General features: G+C 39.7%; 1 protein-coding gene across 1 annotated transcript in view; it reads right to left on the bottom strand.

Moving 5' to 3' along the window:
- The window catches only part of LOC133641473 (dual specificity tyrosine-phosphorylation-regulated kinase 4-like), a gene marked incomplete at its 5' end in the record, with an annotated part of 32,717 nt that overhangs the window by 13,700 nt on the left and 1,392 nt on the right, over positions 1-17,625 (bottom strand). The window contains 9 exons of the mRNA XM_062035212.1: positions 972-1,032; positions 1,122-1,294; positions 4,659-4,734; positions 9,920-10,058; positions 10,189-10,329; positions 11,590-11,726; positions 14,159-14,328; positions 14,398-14,461; positions 14,556-14,729. Of these exons, the coding sequence (XP_061891196.1) occupies positions 972-1,032; positions 1,122-1,294; positions 4,659-4,734; positions 9,920-10,058; positions 10,189-10,329; positions 11,590-11,726; positions 14,159-14,328; positions 14,398-14,461; positions 14,556-14,729 (1,135 nt within the window). The remainder of the gene's footprint in view (positions 1-971; positions 1,033-1,121; positions 1,295-4,658; positions 4,735-9,919; positions 10,059-10,188; positions 10,330-11,589; positions 11,727-14,158; positions 14,329-14,397; positions 14,462-14,555; positions 14,730-17,625) is intronic.

The raw sequence follows: 17,625 nt of genomic DNA, 5'->3' as shown, positions 1-17,625 counted from the left end.
AACCGTTTATCAACAACACCCAGAAACACCATCGGCTTCGCTGGGCCTGAGCTCATCTAAGATGGACTGATACAAAGTGGAAAATTGTTCTGTGGTCTGACGAGTCCACATTTCAAATTGTTTTTGGAAACTGTGGACGTCGTGTCCTCCGGACCAAAGAGGAAAAGAATCATCCGGATAGTTATAGGCGCAAAGTTGAAAAGCCAGCATCTGTAATGGTATGGGGGTGTATTAGTGCCCAAGACATGGGTAACTTACACATCTGTGAAGGCGCCATTAATGCTGAAAGGTACATACAGGTTTTGGAGCAACATATGTTGCCATCCCAGCAACGTTACCATGGACGCCCCTGCTTATTCAGCAAGACAATGCCAAGCCATGTGTTACATCAACGTGGCTTCATAGTAAAAGAGTGCGGGTACTAGACTGGCCTGCCTGTAGTCCAGACCTGTCTCCCATTGAAAATGTGTGGCGCATTATGAAGCCTAAAATACCACAATGGAGACCCCCGGACTGTTGAACAACTTAAGCTGTACATCAAGCAAGAATGGGAAAGAATTCCACCTGAGAAGCTTCAAAAATGTGTCTCCTCAGTTCCCAAACGTTTACTGAGTGTTGTTAAAAGGAAAGGCCATGTAACACAGTGGTGAACATGCCCTTTCCCAGCTACTTTGGCACGTGTTGCAGCCATAAAATGCTAAGTTAATTATTTGCAAAAAAATAAAGTTTATGAGTTTGAACATCAAATATGTTGTCTTTGTAGTGCATTCAATTGAATATGGGTTGAAAAGGATTTGCAAATCATTGTATTCTGTTTATATTTACATCTAAAACAATTTCCCTAATCATATGGAAACGGGGTTTGTACATAAAATCTTTCTTACCAATAATCTTAAGGGGTAGAAAACACTTCATTATTACTATTGCCAACATTATTATTATTGCCAACATTTGAGCAATGTTTTGCTTACCAATGCCAAATTTTTTGTCGTTTGCTTCAATCTGTATTTCTCCTGGTGGGGCACCCAGAACCTAAAAATAATTCACATTCAACAACTTGCACGTCAGCTTTATGTATAAGGTGTAAGGCAAAGCTTAATATTGTAATGCATCGGGCTTACTCTCGTTATAGAATAGAACATGTCTGCTTTGGTCTGGCCACCAAAGAGCGCGTAGCCTCTGTCGAGCTCAGCCAACATGCAGCCCAGGCTCCACATGTCAGTAGCGGGGGTGGAGGTTTTGCCAAGGAGCAACTCTGGAGACATGTACGGTAGAGTATAAACCGTTGGTCTGTCTGTGGTAGATCATAGAAACATAAGCATTGCATTTATTATTGCAGCGTCTGTAGTAGTTTGTAACAGGTTTTCAAAGTCTGGCTTCTTCTTGGCACTATCACTAAGACATCATTCCTACCAGCCAAAAGCTGGTTTGGAGAGTATTTGTGATAGTCACACCTCCTGTCTCTAACTCAATGTATACCATGGGGAAACTTGTGGAATGTTCTATACCTAAGAATCTAATTGCAAATAAATGTACTATGGTGGTAATTTTACTTTTCCAGTATGATGAGGCTTCTGGTCCTAATTCATTCTATACCTGTATATAGTTTGTGTAAGGTTACAAATCCAATGACTTTTTTTTTCCAACTGATTTTTGTCTTATACCTAAAATACAACAGTTTGCTATTATCTATCCTCGTGTATTGTTTTTATGTCTCTTGCAATTTGTCATCGTCATCTGCAGACTATGAACAGAACCCGTGACACAAGGGTGACGGCGATAATAGGCATGTTCCCAAAATGCAGAAAAGCCGATGAGGCAGCGTGCAGGTGAAATGTATTTAATAAGCGAACAAACAAAAGGCAAGAGCAGCTGGGAAGTGCTCTGGGAGCATAGGGAAGACTATGCAAAAACAAAGTTAAAACTGAACAGGCTACAAAGTAAACAAAAACGGAATGCTGGAGCACAGCAAAAACTTACGTGCGACACATACGGCAGGATAAATGTCCACATTGAATGCATGCAAACAACAACACAGATCATTTAAATAGTCTTGATTGACAATAGGAACCAGGTGTGAAGGTGCTGAAGGGGAACACATGAAACCGGAAGTGCCACCAAAATAAAGTGCAATGTGTTGTTATTGCAAAGATACAGAGGTCGAATTACGTACAGTACATTTTAATTCCAGTAATACTAGTTTTAGTTCAGTAGCACTTAAATCAAAGGTCAAATCAGTACCTATTACTCTTTTTGTCCACTTTGTGTACGCCTCTACTCCACCAGTCAAAAGACAAAAAATACTCTCATGCTGTTCAATGATGTGTCTAAACATTTTACTGGGGCTGTATATCTTTCTATATCGTGTTAAAAACATTTTAGAAGACATATTGTTTTACTGAGAAGATTTACTGTATTTCGCCACCCTGGAGCTTTATTTGTGACAATTTGTAGCTGACCGGCTGTCTTTGATCTCCTCAGGCAGAAGGCTGCAAAACATCCGAAGTAAGACCACCAGACCTGCTGGTCTTACAAGTAGGGGAAGCTCTTTTTCAGCTACTTTCTAAACACACGTACAGTCTACAATAACAGATAAATGATGTAAAAATGCTCGATTTTACATAGAAAACATCACTTGAAGGATTGCAGAATTCTCCCTATCAACATGGCAGTGGTTTGAATTTCAAGATCGCTAATTTGGCCCTGCGATGAGGTGGCGACTTGTCCGGGTTGTACCCCGAAAGTGACAAGTGGTAATAAATGGATGGATGGATGGATGATTCTTCCATTTTCTGTCAATGAAAAAGGGAATACGCCTTAGACAGATCCTCAAACCATGCATGCAAAAGCTAAGAATCCAGGCCTGCCGAGGCCAAGCCCATTTTCAAGCTTTTTTGTAATGATTTTGTAGTTTGGCTGCAGTAGAACAACCCACCCCATGCTCCGCCATTGAAGTCAATGGACGCTGAGCTTATACACTGTTTAATGCACTCGGATGCTACCGCAATGCATGAGAAGAAAGTCGCGAAAGTAGCTGATTCTGAACAAAGTGCAAATTTTGTCTATGAAATTGAATATTGTACCACTTACTTTTTGACATATTAGGGGAATATGAGCTTCCCTTGCAGTCTTAGAGCAATCGCCACTGCACCAGACTAAGGGCCAGAAGTCTGATGGTGCTCTGTAGCAACAGATATCATTAGTTTGGTTTGCTGTAATTTTTTTGACATTCTTTTTGCTATACAGGAACAATCAATTCTATTTTCAATTTATTCTACAAAACCCAAAACCAGTGAAGTTGGCATGCTGTTGTAACACGTGGCTTGGCATTGTCTTGCTGAAATAAGCAGGGGCGTCCATGGTAATGTTGCTTAGATGGCAACATGTGTTGCTCCAAAACCTGTATGTACTTTTCAGCATTATTGGTGCCTTCACAGATGTGTAAGTTACCCATGCCTTGGGCACTAATACAACCCCATACCATCACAGATGCTGGCTTTTTAACTTTGCGCCTATAACAATCCGGATGGTTCTTTTCCTCTTTGTTCCGATGGACACGACGTCCAGTTTTCAAAAACAATTTGAAATGTGGACTCGTCAGACCACAGACAACTTTTCCACTTTGCATCAGTCCATCTTAGATGAGCTCGGGCCCAGCAAAGCCGGCGGCCTTTCTGGGTGTTGTTGATAAATGGCTTTCGCTTTGCATAGTAGAGTTTTAACTTGCACTTACAGGTGTAGCGACAAATTGTAGTTACTGACAGTGGTTTTCAGAAGTGTTCCTGAGCCCATGTGGGGATATCCTTTACATACTGATGTCGGTTTTTGATGCAGTACCGCCTGAGGGATCGAAGGTCCGTAATATCATTGCTTACGTGCAGTGATTTCTCCAGATTCTCTGAACCTTTTGATGATATTACGGACCAAAGATAGTGAAATACCCTAAATTCCTTGCAATAGTTTGTTGAGAAATGTTGTTTTTAAACTGTTTGACAATTTGCTGACGCATTTGTTGACAAAGTGGTGACCCTCGCCTTATCCTTGTTTGTGAATGACTGAGCATTTCATGGAAGCTGCTTTTATACCAAATCATGGCACCCACCTGTTCCCAATTAGCCTGTTCACCTGTGCGATGTTCCAAATAAGTGTTTGATGAGCATTGCTCAATTTTCTCAGTCTTTTTTGCCACTTGTGCCAGCTTTTTTGAAACATGTTGTAGGCATCAAATTCCAAACAAGCTAATATTTGCAAAAAATAACAAAAGTTTTCCAGTTCGAATGTTAAGTATCTTGTCTTTGCAGCCTATTCAATTGAATATAGGTTGAAAATGATTTGCAAATCATTGTATTCTGTTTTTATTTACAATTTACACAAAGTGCCAACTTCACTGGTTTTGGGGTGTGTATTCTAATTAAAATGCATTCCTTTTAACCCATGTAATTCATATCCTACTCTATTTATATCCTAATATGTACATACTATCGGTCTATCGGTACTCATTGGGATAAATCTGGGACCTCGGGTACTCAATTTTGTCCAATTTCATGTGCTAGTGTGCTCGTATGACAATAAAAATCCTTGAATCCTTTATTACCCTGACAGTAGTGTGTTGACTTTAGAATATCACCTGCGATTTTCAGTAGTAAAAATTCACTTGCCATTGTCTTTCATAAAAATGCAGCCTCCAAAGTCACTCACTGCAGCATTGTTTTCCTTGTCTATCAGTATGTTTTCCTGCAACAGAAATGTGAAATAGAGTGAAACCAATAGCAGAGTCTCAGGTAGTTACAATCTTTTAACATTTTGATCGTTACAAATGGCAAAACTCTAACCCATTATTTTTTCTTGGTAGGTTTAATGAAAAATCGAGAGAAAGGTGATACATTAATTTGTGTTTTGAAGCATTCTGAGTAGACGTGCCACTTCAGCAAAAAGCTTGATAACTGTTGGTGCAATAATTATAATAAGTAACAAATGCAAGATAACAGGCAATCCCTCTCACTCCGTAGCACCATGCAAGATCTCACCTTGTGTGGGGTAAACATTGCACTAACACACTGTGCTGTAATTATCAATGATCCGTGGTCCGGATCATGTTTTGTTTAGTTATGTTGTTAGTTTTGGACTTCCTTAGTAGTTTTGTGCACTTCGGGGGTTTGTTTTGGTCACCATGGGTACTTATTGGTTTCACCTGCCTCTGATTAGTGTTCGGCACGTTCACCTGCTGTTGAGCACTAATCAGAGAGCTATTTATTCATGTTGGTCGCCACACTCTGTCTGGCTTCCTTGTTTGCGGTAAGCAACAGTCACGTTTATGTATTTCATGTTCTAGACTCCTGTGCTAAGTGTTAGCCTTAGCTTCCCGTGCGTTCGGCACGCTTTTCTTTTGTTTGTTTCTGTCTTTTTGTATCCATTTATTATTTATGTTAAATAAACCAAATCCTACCTGCACGCTGTCGTCCGGAGTGTCCGTGTTGCACCTGGAGGAACGATCCCGCATAAAGATGCGACCCCCACGTGACAGTAATGAACTCAGATCTTGCTATCATCGCACAGTCCTTCTGTTCAAGAAGGCACACATACAGGCCCAGCTGAACCTCGCCAATGAACACCTGAATAACCCAGAAAAAAGCTTGGGAGGATGGGAAACGGTCAGATGAGACCAAAATAGAGGTCTTTGTCTTCAACTGGACTCACTTGTTAGAGAAATGCTGAATATGACCCTTGATACAGTGCGTTCGAAAAGTATTCATAGCGTTTTACTTTTTCCACTGTTTTTATGTGACAGTCATATTCCAAAATGGAACAAATTCAATGTTGTCCTCAATAGCCCATAATGATAATGTAAAAAAGATGTTGAGAAATCTTCGAAACTGTATTGAAAATAAAGTGAAAACAGGTGCATCCTGTTTCAACGGATCATCCTTGAGATGTTCCTACAACTTAATTTGGAGTCCGAATGTGGTCATTTCAGTTGGGTGGACATGATTTGGAAAGGCACACACCTGTCTATGTATAAGGTCCTACACTGGACAGTGCATGGTAGAGCACAAACCAAGAATGAAGTCGAAGGAATTGTCTGTAGACCTCTGAGACACGACTGTCGCAAGGCCAAATTTGGGGAAATGTACAGAAAACTATATGTTGCCTTGAAGGTCCCAATAAGCACAGTGGCCTCCATCATCTGTTAGTGGAAGAAGTTTGGAACCACAAGGACTTTTCCTAGAGCTGGCCGCCCATCTAAACTGAACGATCGGGGTAGAAGAACCCGATGGTCACACCGTCAGAGCTACAGCATTCCTCTGTGGAGAGAAGATAACCTTACAGAAGGACAACAATCTCTGTAGCAATCCACCAATCGGGCTTATATGGCATAGTGCAGGGGTCGGCAACCCAAAATGTTGAAAGAGCCATATTGGACCAAAAATACAAAAAAAAAATCTGTCTGGAGCCGCAAAAAATTAAAAGCCATATTACATGTGTCATGAGATATACATTTAATTAAGAGGACTTAAAGGAAACTAAATGACCTCAAATATAGCTACAAATGAGGCATAATGATGCAATATGTACATATCGCTAGCCTAAATAGCATGTTAGCATCGATTAGCTTGCAGTCATGCAGTGACTAAATATGTCTGATTAGCACTCCACACAAGTCAATGACATTAACAAAACATACCTTTGTGCACTCACGCTCGACGTTAAAAGTGTGGTGGACAAAATGAGACAGAAAAAGTGGCATAAAACACGTCCTAGAAAGTCGGAGAAATGTATACATGTAAACAAACTATACGGTGAGTTCAAGGACCGCCAAAATAAGTAGGAAAAAACGGCGCTCGCCAAATACTCGAATGAGTGAAGCATATTTAATATAAACAGTGTGATTTATAACAATTAGGGAGGTTTGTGTCATGTTTGTCCTCCTACAGAAACCATACTAAAACAAAAAAATACATTTTTTCCCCTCATCTTTTTCCATTCTTCATACATTTTTGAAAAATCTCCAGAGAGCCACTAGGGCGGCGCTAAAGAGCCGCATGCGGCTCTAGAGCCGCGGGTTGCCGACCACCGGCATAGTGGTTAGACGGAAGCCATTCTTTTATTAAAAACTGCCAAAATGCACCTGAGAGAAACAAAATTATTTGGTCTGACGAGACAAAGATTTAAATCTATGGCCTGAATGCCTGGCGTCATGTTTGGAGGAGACCAGGCAGTGCTCATCACCAGGCCAATACCATCCCTACAGTAAAGCATAGTGGTGGCAGCATCATGCTGTGGGGATGTTTTTCAGTGGCATGAACTGGGAGACTAGTCAGGATAGAGGAAAAAAATGTATGTAGCAATTTACAGAGATATCCTGGACGAAAACCGATTCTTCCCTTCTTACCTGATGGCGCCTCAGAGGTGCTGCAAAGAGGAATGGGCAAAGAGGAATGCGCGAACTGCCCAAAGATAGATGTGGAAACTTCCTTTTTCAATTTGGTATGAAATTAACATAATTGTATTCATAATACTATTAAGAGTAGTTATGACACCCACATCTGCGGTCCTCTCCAAGGTTTCTCATAGTCATTCACATTGACATCCCACTGGGTTGTGAGTTTTTCCTTGCCCTTTTGTGGGCTCTGAACGAGGATGTCGTCGTGGCTTGTGCAGCCCTTTGAGGCACTCGTGATTTAGGGCTATATAAATAAACATTGATTGATTATTATTACCAAAAAGTAATAACATTTACCTTTATCACAACATTACTATCACCCCAAGTGTAGCAATAATATCAACAACCACAGCATCAGTGAAACAAAATAACAATATTCTTCATAATAATGATAGAATATCATGTCATCGATGAAATGGATCAGGCTAAACAAATGAATGATGTCATCGTGACAGGACACCGAATTAAACCAAGACAAAATCAAACTCAATGCGGAATTTAAAGGCCTACTGAAATGAATTTTTTTTATTTAAACGGGGAAAGCAGATCCATTTTATGTGTCATACTTGATCATTTCGCGATATTGCCATATTTTTGTTGAAAGGATTTAGTAGAGAACAACAACGATAAAGATCGCGACGTAGTCAATTCAAAGGCTCCTCACATTTTCCTATTGTTTTCAACGCAGCTAGAGCGATTCGGACCGTGAAAGCGACGATTACCCCATTAATTTGAGCGAGGATGAAAGATTCGTGGATGAGGAACGTTCGAGTGAAGTACTAGAATGCAGTGCACGACATCTTTTTTCGCTCTGACCGTAATTTAGGTACAAGCTGGCTCATTGGATTACACACTCTCTCCTTTTTCTATTGTGGATCACGGATTTGTATTTTAAACCACCTCGGATACTATATCCTCCTGAAAATGAGAGTCGCGAACGCGAAATGGACATTCACAGTGACTTTTATCTCCACGACAATACATCGACGAAACACTTTAGCTACGGAGCTAACGTGATAGCATCGTGCTTAACTGTATATAGAAACAAAATAAATAAATCCCTGACTGGAAGGATAGACAGAAGATCAACAATACTATTAAACCAGGGACATGTAAATACACGGTTAATGCTTTCCAGCCTGGCGAAGGTTAACAATGCTGTTGCTAACGACGCCATTGAAGCTAACTTAGCAACCGGACATCACAGAGCTATGCTAAAAACATTAGCTATCCACCTACGCCAGCCAGCCCTCATCTGCTCATCAACACCCGTGCTCACCTGCGTTCCAGCGATCGACGGTGCGACGAAGGACTTCACCCGAACACAGATGCGGTCGGCGAGACGGAGGAAGTTAAGGTGAGTTCGGCGGCTAACGCGCGGCGTCTGCTATCCATCTCTGTCTTCCTGGTTGTGTTGCTGTAGTCCGCCGCTAATACACCGATCCCACCTACAACTTTCTTCTTTACAGTCTCCATTGTTCATTAAACAAATTGCAAAAGATTCACCAACACAGATGTCCAGAATACTGTGTAATTTTGAAATGAAAACAGAGCTTTTTTGTATTGGATTCAATGGAGTACCAATATTTCCGCATCAACTGATTCCGTCACGCGCATACGTCATCATATCTAGACGTTTTCAACCAGAAGTGTGGCGGGAAATTTAAAATTGCACTTTATAAGTTAACCCGGCCGTATTGGCATGTGTTGCAATGTTAAGATTTCATCATTGATATATAAAGTATCAGACTGCGTGGTCGGTAGTAGTGGGTTTCAGTAGGCCTTTAACTGGAAGCAAATGAAGACTGGATAAAACGGGGTTGATATGGGCTGTTCTGGGTGCACCGGTCAAAAGTCTGGCAGCTGCATTTTGTACCGTCTGAAGTCTCTTTAGCGTTGACTTGTTGAAAAGAGTGAAGAGAGAATTTCAATAGTCAAAACGAGATGAAATGAAGGCGTGAATAATCATTTTGAGATCCAATTTTGACAGCAAATTTCTCACTTTAGAAATATTTCTGAGATGATAAAAACTGTTTTTGGTCAGTCGACAGCAGTGACCCTCCAAAGACATTGACTGATCAAACAGTGCTTTGGCAGAGATAAAGTGGCTGAGAGTGGAGACAACAGTGAATGAAAAACAAAAGTAATAATAAGAGGAAAGGAATTAAATACCAAAACACAGGAAAACAATGAACATGAATTGATTAACGTGGACCCCGACTTAAACAAGTTGAAAAACTTATTCGGGTGTTACCATTTAGTGGTCAATTGTACGGAATATGTACTGTACTGTGCAATCTACTAATAAAAGTTTCAATCAATCAATCAAACACAAGTCCAAACGGTCACGAGTGATCATGACAAAGAGGGTGGACAGAAAAGGGGACGACCCGCCCCTTAGGGGCCCAGGGGCTCCTTGCCCCCAATGGGGAGACTTGCAATAGGTCGCCTTCAATAGAAATATATAATGTTACTTACCGGTTTCAGATCACCATGGACGATCTTCATGACTTTGAGCACCTGAAGACACTTAAGCACATCTATTGCATATTTTCTTATCTCTATGTCATGGAGTCGTCGCATCTTGCTCTGGTTTAAGGCTTTAAAGAGGTCCTTTCTGAAAATATCAGAGAACTCTTCCAAGTTAATCTAAGATGAAATACATGCTGATTTAATCAGTTATCCTGAATGTTTTTATCAACTGCTCGTCATTACTAGGGGGAAAACAAGAGTATGTAACAACTTACTCAAACAGGTTAAAGGTGATGCAGAGGTGATTGCGAAAGTGAAAGAACTCCTTCATGTGGACCATATTGGCTTTGTTACTCTTGTCCAACTTTTGCAGGCTCTTTAAAACTTTTAGTTCAGCCTCTGCAAACTCATGACCTCTGAAAGCAAAGTGTGTGCAGAATGGTCATTCATTATGTGAATGCAGTGTTTCAATGTGTGTGTGAATGGGTGTATGTGACGTACAATGTAAAGCAGGTATATTAAAGTAAATCGTTATGTAAATACAGACCATTTCCATTTGCCATGTGACTGCCTTTTAAATCGACTAAAATTAAAGTAACCTTAAGTAATCATGTTTGTAAGTCATCTTTAATATTGTTTAATATAGTAAATACTGCACCAAGTTTTTGGACAGTGGTACATCGAGTTAAGAGTGTTTTTGCGATAAGAGCTGTTTTTGGGCTAATTGTTATGCTTTGAGTTGCGAGCAAAAATGTGAGGTACAAGCATCCCCGCCATTAGTTGTTATAGCAAATATCACAGTGAACCCTGGAAGATGCAACCAAAAGATCTGGTTTTACTCGCTAGCATTAGCTTATAGCTTGAGGTGGACATAATTTTGTTTTCCAAGGATGGATGGACGCAGTTGATATTCATTAAATTAAAGGAAATCATCGTCATCAAACTTGACGAAGCAATTGGAGTGTATTACTGCTAGTCTGCATCATACTGAAGCAGAATGAGTCTAACGCCAGCCAAGAATGTTAAAATAATATCTAAACTGCAGACATGTAACCATGAAAATACAAATGTTTGTATGTTAAAGCTGCTGGTGTGTTTGACAGAAGCAGCTGGAAGGAGATACCAAAGTCCACTCTCCAAGGTAAATACTGTACAATATTATTACAATACTTCCTGAAACGTCTGTGGTTATTTGAAGTCCATTCTATTGTATTACTTTTAATGCAATATTTATTACATAAAAGTTGTTAAAACAAAGTTACATGTCAAAATCTTTTTTTGGAGGGGGGCAAGCACCAATTAAATAGATTTTAACTCATTTCAATTGGATTTTGTCTGATTTTTTTGATTGTCTTTTGAGTTAAGAACCAATCACAGAAACGTCACAGAACCAGAGTTGAGGTACTACTGTGAGCGTTTTCTCATTCAATGAAATTATCTAATGTCTAAACCTTTCACTGACGTTGAGACAACCTTTTCTTTCAAAGTATGAGAATGTTTATTCAAACTTTCAACTGGTACTATCAGTACCAACTTCATCAAAATCTTAAAATAAAGATTTTACAAAAGTAAATTAACCTTTAGTGGCTATTTCTTATTTGCATTCAAAATGCAATTCCTTGAGTCAACACAACACAATTAGCTACACAACTCTAGTCTGTTTGATGACATCTTACTCGGCTGTGTTTCGAAAGATCTTGATTGCCACGAGCAATGCAGTCTTGTGGTCTTTGCACTTGAGGACTTTTCCCGCAAATCCTGTTCCTATCACCCTCAATATCTCAAAGCGATAAGCCAGGTGGTCTCCAATCCTCTGTGGATGAAACAATGATTGATTAGTTCATTGATTAGTGTAGGATTGTGGTGGTCAGTAATTGGGTTACAAATCAAACAACCATACACTTCATGCACTCATATAGCACATTGTACTGTTTCATGAAAATCTCCACAAACCCGGATTTACTCAAAACAAGGAAAATAAAGATTTCCGAGGCCGCCGCCATGAAATCATGAAAACTGTGTAACATTTTGTCCAGGAATACTCCACTTTGGTCAGATAGTATCGTATGTGTGCGCAATTATTTGCTCTAAATTGTGTTTTATGATGTTTTTAAACCATTCAGTTTGTATTTAAAACAGTATGCCCATATTGTAAGTATGTTCTTTCCGCAAATTAACTAAATAAAATAATACTAAATCAATTCATCATGTTTTTATATGTTTCATTAAGTAATTTTTGGGGGGTTACTGAACTAATCAATTTGCATTTCATATCATACACTCATGACTATGAGCTATGTTTTGAGGTTTATTTTTAAAATATTTATTCAAGACAAAAAAGCGACTAATTCTTTCATTTCAAAAACGCATAGCTCCCTTAATATTTGGCCTATCACAATGGTGTAAGTACCATTGGATTTGTTTTCTCCAAGGTCTTTAAAATGGCATTGATTGTTTTGAGATATTTTGCATTTGACATTTTTTGTCGCGTAAGGCCCTTTAAGTACCAAATTGTTTGCCCATTGGCACCAGCATTTAGACGAGATCTAAACCAATCTAAGTTTATGAGCATGAAATGATGATGTTTGGTTCTGGTCTGAAGAAATACTTGGACACTCCATCGCCTCGATATTCTTCTTCAGTAAAACACTTGCATTCTTGGAGGTGTTTGGCCATGTTGGAAAACTGGTTCTTCATGTTCTACTTCGAGTTGGAGTTAATCTTTCCCTAAATGCAACCACAGATCCTCAGTGCCGACAGCACTCACGCAGCCCCAAATATTATATATGGCTTGTCGTAACACCCGATCTAACTTTATTAGTTGCATGACACACATGCACAAGCACGACCTCTCATGAACTACCCTATTTTCCGGACCATAGGGCGCACTGGATTATAAGGCGCACTGCCGATCAATGGTCTGTTTTTTTTATCTTTTTTCATATATTAGGCCGGATTATAGGGCGCTTTAAAGGAGTCATACATTTATTTTTTTTCTAAATTTAAAACACTTCCTTGTGGTCTACATAACATGTAATGGTGGTTCTTTGGTCAAAATGTTGCATAGATGATGTTTTACAGATCATCTTCAAGCCGCTTTCTGACAGTCGCTTAAGGATGCGCCGTTTTGTGGGCGGTCTTATTTACGTGGCTCACCTTCGGCAGCGTCTTCTCCCCGTCATCTTTGTTGTAGCGGTGTAGCGTGCAAGGACGGGGGTTGAAGAAGTGTCAAAAGATGTTTTAATGACATTCAGACTTTACTTAAATCAATAACGGAGCAGCATCTCCTCATCCGAAAAACCACAACACAGGAAATGTGTCCCGTGAAAAAACGTCCGACCGGAACTCTAATAACTAAAGTTCCTTGGGTGAATAATGTTAACTCACTACACCGGTATGTTTTAGCACTTTCATGGCGAGTTTACTGACAGATATAAGTAAGAACTTTATACTACTTTATATTACAAATGGAGGATGAATCAGAATCAGAATAGTTTTATTGCCATTGTTTGAGAACAGGTTCACAAACTAGGAATTTTTCTTGGTACAATGGTGCAACGTAAAAACACATAACACAGAATAGGTAATAAAAATGAGCTATACAAACTTTAAAAGCTGTAGCAGCGGATCTAAGTGTGGGCAGACCACGTAGTGCAGTAATGTCACATAACAAGAAGATAGAGAAAAAGAAGCGGTGTCGGCACGGACTACAAAGGCGGACTTGCGCAATTTTTCAGGATTTATGCAGATCCCAAATACAGATCAACAGGTACCAGAAGGTAAGAAAAGTTGGTATGGCAAAATATTGCTAAACAAAACACCAAATAATATGTCTTACCTTATACACACACCATACCATCATTACCAAAGTCGTACTAAAACATGTTGATAGATTTTTGAGCGCCGTGTGTAATGTTCTATATTTTTAACGGAACATATAAAATGTTAGTGTAGTTTACTGCCATCATAGTGCAGTCTACACATATCTCTTATGTTTGACTGCCATCTACTGGTCACACTTATCATTACACAATGTACCAAATAAAATTGCTTCGAGGTCGGTTAGGAAAACCAGATTTAATCCGTACATTAGGCGCAACAGGTTATAAGGCGCACTGACGAGTTTTGAGGGAAAAAAATGATTTAAGTGTGCCTTATAGTCCGGCAAATACGGTAAATCAGAAATCACAGATAGTGTACACTGAAATAGAAAACTGTTGGCAACAGAAAAACATCCAGACTTACTGCTTTATAGAACCCTTGGTCATCATCAAAGGACTCGGCCTCCTCCGATACAGTCTGTGTCCGGCTCTGAATTTTACTTTCCTTTTTTCCAATGTACCAGATTTTTTTGTAGTCTTTTATTTCCATCTGCTCATATAGCGTCAGGTATCGCTTGGTATCTTTTAGAACACCTGCATTACAGAATAACACAGTAAGTTTCACAAAGACATGAAAAAGTTCTGGTACAACAAAAACCTTACTTTCACACGTCATACTCGGAAAAGTGAAAGTGAAGAGCTTGTTCTTGATGGTTTTTTTGCATGTCTGAATGAATAAAGATACATAAAGAACATTGAGTGTATAAAACCTGACAGTTTGTACTGATACAGTATAAATGGGTAACACTGTTTGGACAGACCTGAGTAGAGGGTTTGGACATTCCTTGTGTGGAGCTGACTTTGTGACATATCAACCCAAATCCGTTTTTTTGAGGATTTATTGGCAGTGGTGTCTGGCGAGGGCATTTGCGAACATTTTCAGCACATTTTACTGACTTTAGGCGGTCCTTGTTATTTCTTGAGGTGGGAAGAATCTAAAAGTTAAAAAAGTTGGTTTAACATGTTCATGATTCTCCGTACAAATTCCTTATCTCTTCTGAAATGATTATTTGACAAAACCTAATGAAGCTAGCTATTACTGAGCTCTATTATATACACTCGTAGTACCTTGGTTTTCGTACGCCCAAATTTTCATATAATTTGGGTTTTGACCAAGATTTTCATAAGGATTTTGTTGACCATCTTAGTTATCGTACGGCCAAGCATTGCATATACCAAACTCGTCTGTTTGCTAGGGAATCATTTTGCGAAATTGCATGGAATACTGAATAAGCCATTATGGGGCCAAAGGAACTAGCTTGTGACAGCATTTTGATAAAAGTGACTGACACCATAGGCGCCGATCTACATTTCTGCCAGTGGGTGCTCGGACGCTACTTTTCTGAGGCTATGTCGACACTAAGCCGGATATCCCCTTAAACAAATAATTATTTAGCCTCAGCCCCGTTTCAGCCACACTAAACTATCGTTTAAGGTCCCCCTTCTCGGACAATTTTTTTACACCGGTAAGTGCGCCGTGTAATTCTTGAATCTCCGGCTCTTAGCTTTGTATGGACTCACTGATCGTTTATGAACTGAGTTCGGAGAGGAAGTGACGCCAGAAAGACTGCGCACCACACAGAAAGTGACGTCAGAAAGAATGCGGTTTAATAAAGCGGTTTCTAAACTCGAACTATGGAAATATGGAGGTGAGTCATCCAGACATGCCCGTGTTTCTCCTTCCGTCTGTACAGACGCTTGTGGAAATCACACATGAATACCTTGAGAGAAAGCGATTGCAGCTATTTGGGATACAACACTTCTCAGACGGCAAGAGTACTTTCGAATGTCCAGGTCAGCGGTGATTCTACTTACCGAAAAACTTTGTCCATTTGTCGAAGGAGTCAACGAGAATGCGGGCTCCCGTGGATGTGATTAAAAAGGTAGTGTGTGCTTTGTATTACCTGGCCATCGAGAGAAGACTACGGAAAACGGTGAATGCTTTTGGACTGGCAAAGCAGACTGTATCAGTTATTGTCCGCAATGTATGTTGCGGACTCAACGTCTAGGTCCAGAGTATATAAAGTCACCAAAAACGAATGGCCAATTAAGGTGAAGGCAAAAGAGTGAGGAGTGTCTTGACCAGATATCTAGATCCTTAGATTGATTGTTGTCAAATGTTCTGTGTCACATTGTTTACTTTCACGTGTCCAATAAAGATTTGATTAACTTATGATGGCTCAGGTGTGTTAAACTACAATAGGGCCCCACAGCACACTGGATTCCAGTTAACTGAAATACCGCAACACTGGATATTGTTTAGATAAGTTACATTTAAGAACTTGCACACAAAGCAACACTGGAGGTGACTATTTTGCGCATTGCGCCGGTGGACGGAGAGAGCTATTTAGGGGGGGAGGGGGGAAGGGTCTTAAACGACCATTGTGTGTGTGGACAAGGATAAGGTTAGGTGGGATTTACCCTGGATAACCTTAGCCGGCTTAGTGTAGAAGGGGCCTGAGCATGCGCGGTTTTTGCTTGGTGGTGAGAAATAATTCGCCATCAATCCCCCGTGGGTGCTCGGTATTGTCCGTGGATGCTCGGGCCCTGAAGCACCCACAGGATCGGCGCCTATGACTGACACTATTTAATTTAAGAAAGAACTTGTGCAAAGGTGACATCTGAGTAGGCTCTCTGCTCCCCTCCTCTACTCCACTTGTCACTGTTTTTGTCAACATGGGTTTTAAATAAAAGTAAAAGTATGTTAAATGGTCATTTATCTATTTTCATACGTCATCTATATGTGTTTGTTATTGTTTTCTGCATGCATAATTGTTTTCTATAAAATGTGTTTTGTGGTAATATTTTTGGATGGCTGAAAAATGGATGGGTATCGAAACACGGTTGCATAATGGCACCGGTGCCACCATGAGTAACTTAATTTCAGCAACCTGCAACAAGTGATTGGTGATGGTATTGCCTTTATAATTTTTTCAACTTATTGATTCCCTTAACATGTCAACAGCAGCCCTCATAACACCACTAGCACCGCAACACTAGGATATCTAGTAGCCACAACAACAAAGCATTTCTTCATTATGCACCAATGATGGTTAGTGCTAGCAAGGTTGCATTCAGGAACAACCTGATTTATGAGTATCATTATTACAAACGTGGGTTTTGGCAGGTTCTTTATGTTCTGTATTTCTGCAATAATAATAATATTTTTTGTGGATTGTATTACTTTTTTTGTGTATTACATAGCTATCATTTCATATATATATTTGAAGTATTTAAATTACATACGAATAAAAAGTAGTTTTTCTAGGGTGATACGAGTGCAGCTGCGATAGGCTCCAGTCCCCTGTGACGCCGAGGTGGAATGCGGTAGAAAATGGATAGATTGATGGGTTTAATCAATTGAAAATCCTTTCCTAGGATTCAGTTTTTGACTGACAATTTGGAGCCAAACCCGAGGTATCATAATAATTTGCCTCGCCACTATAAGCAAAATGCTGATGAATAAACAATAACATACAATCACTGAGCCCAGCATTTTACAGGTGTATAATGTAAATATATATTAGAAAATAACCTATATGTATGTTTTTATTTTTGGGCAATTGTACGTTTATAATAGAGCTTGCCCTGAGGCCATGCATTAAAAAAGGGTGACATCATCTAATGACAATAATATCAAAAATAACTAGATGAGGCAATTCCTGAAGGAATTGCATGTGAATGTGCCAATGCTGAGGTTGAACTGAATTTTTTTTAGAATTGTTGAAGTAGAGCACACAATTCCAGAACAGGCTGATGATTTTGAAGTTGGAACAGTTTGCATCAGATGAAAAATGTGGGAATAGTGGAACTTTGAAGAATGTCCCATTG

This window comes from Entelurus aequoreus, linkage group LG24, assembly GCF_033978785.1.
Source record: "Entelurus aequoreus isolate RoL-2023_Sb linkage group LG24, RoL_Eaeq_v1.1, whole genome shotgun sequence".
NCBI lineage: Eukaryota > Metazoa > Chordata > Actinopteri > Syngnathiformes > Syngnathidae > Entelurus > Entelurus aequoreus.
Note: the sequence above shows the minus strand (reverse complement) of the source record. Positions and strands in the feature narration are given on the sequence as shown.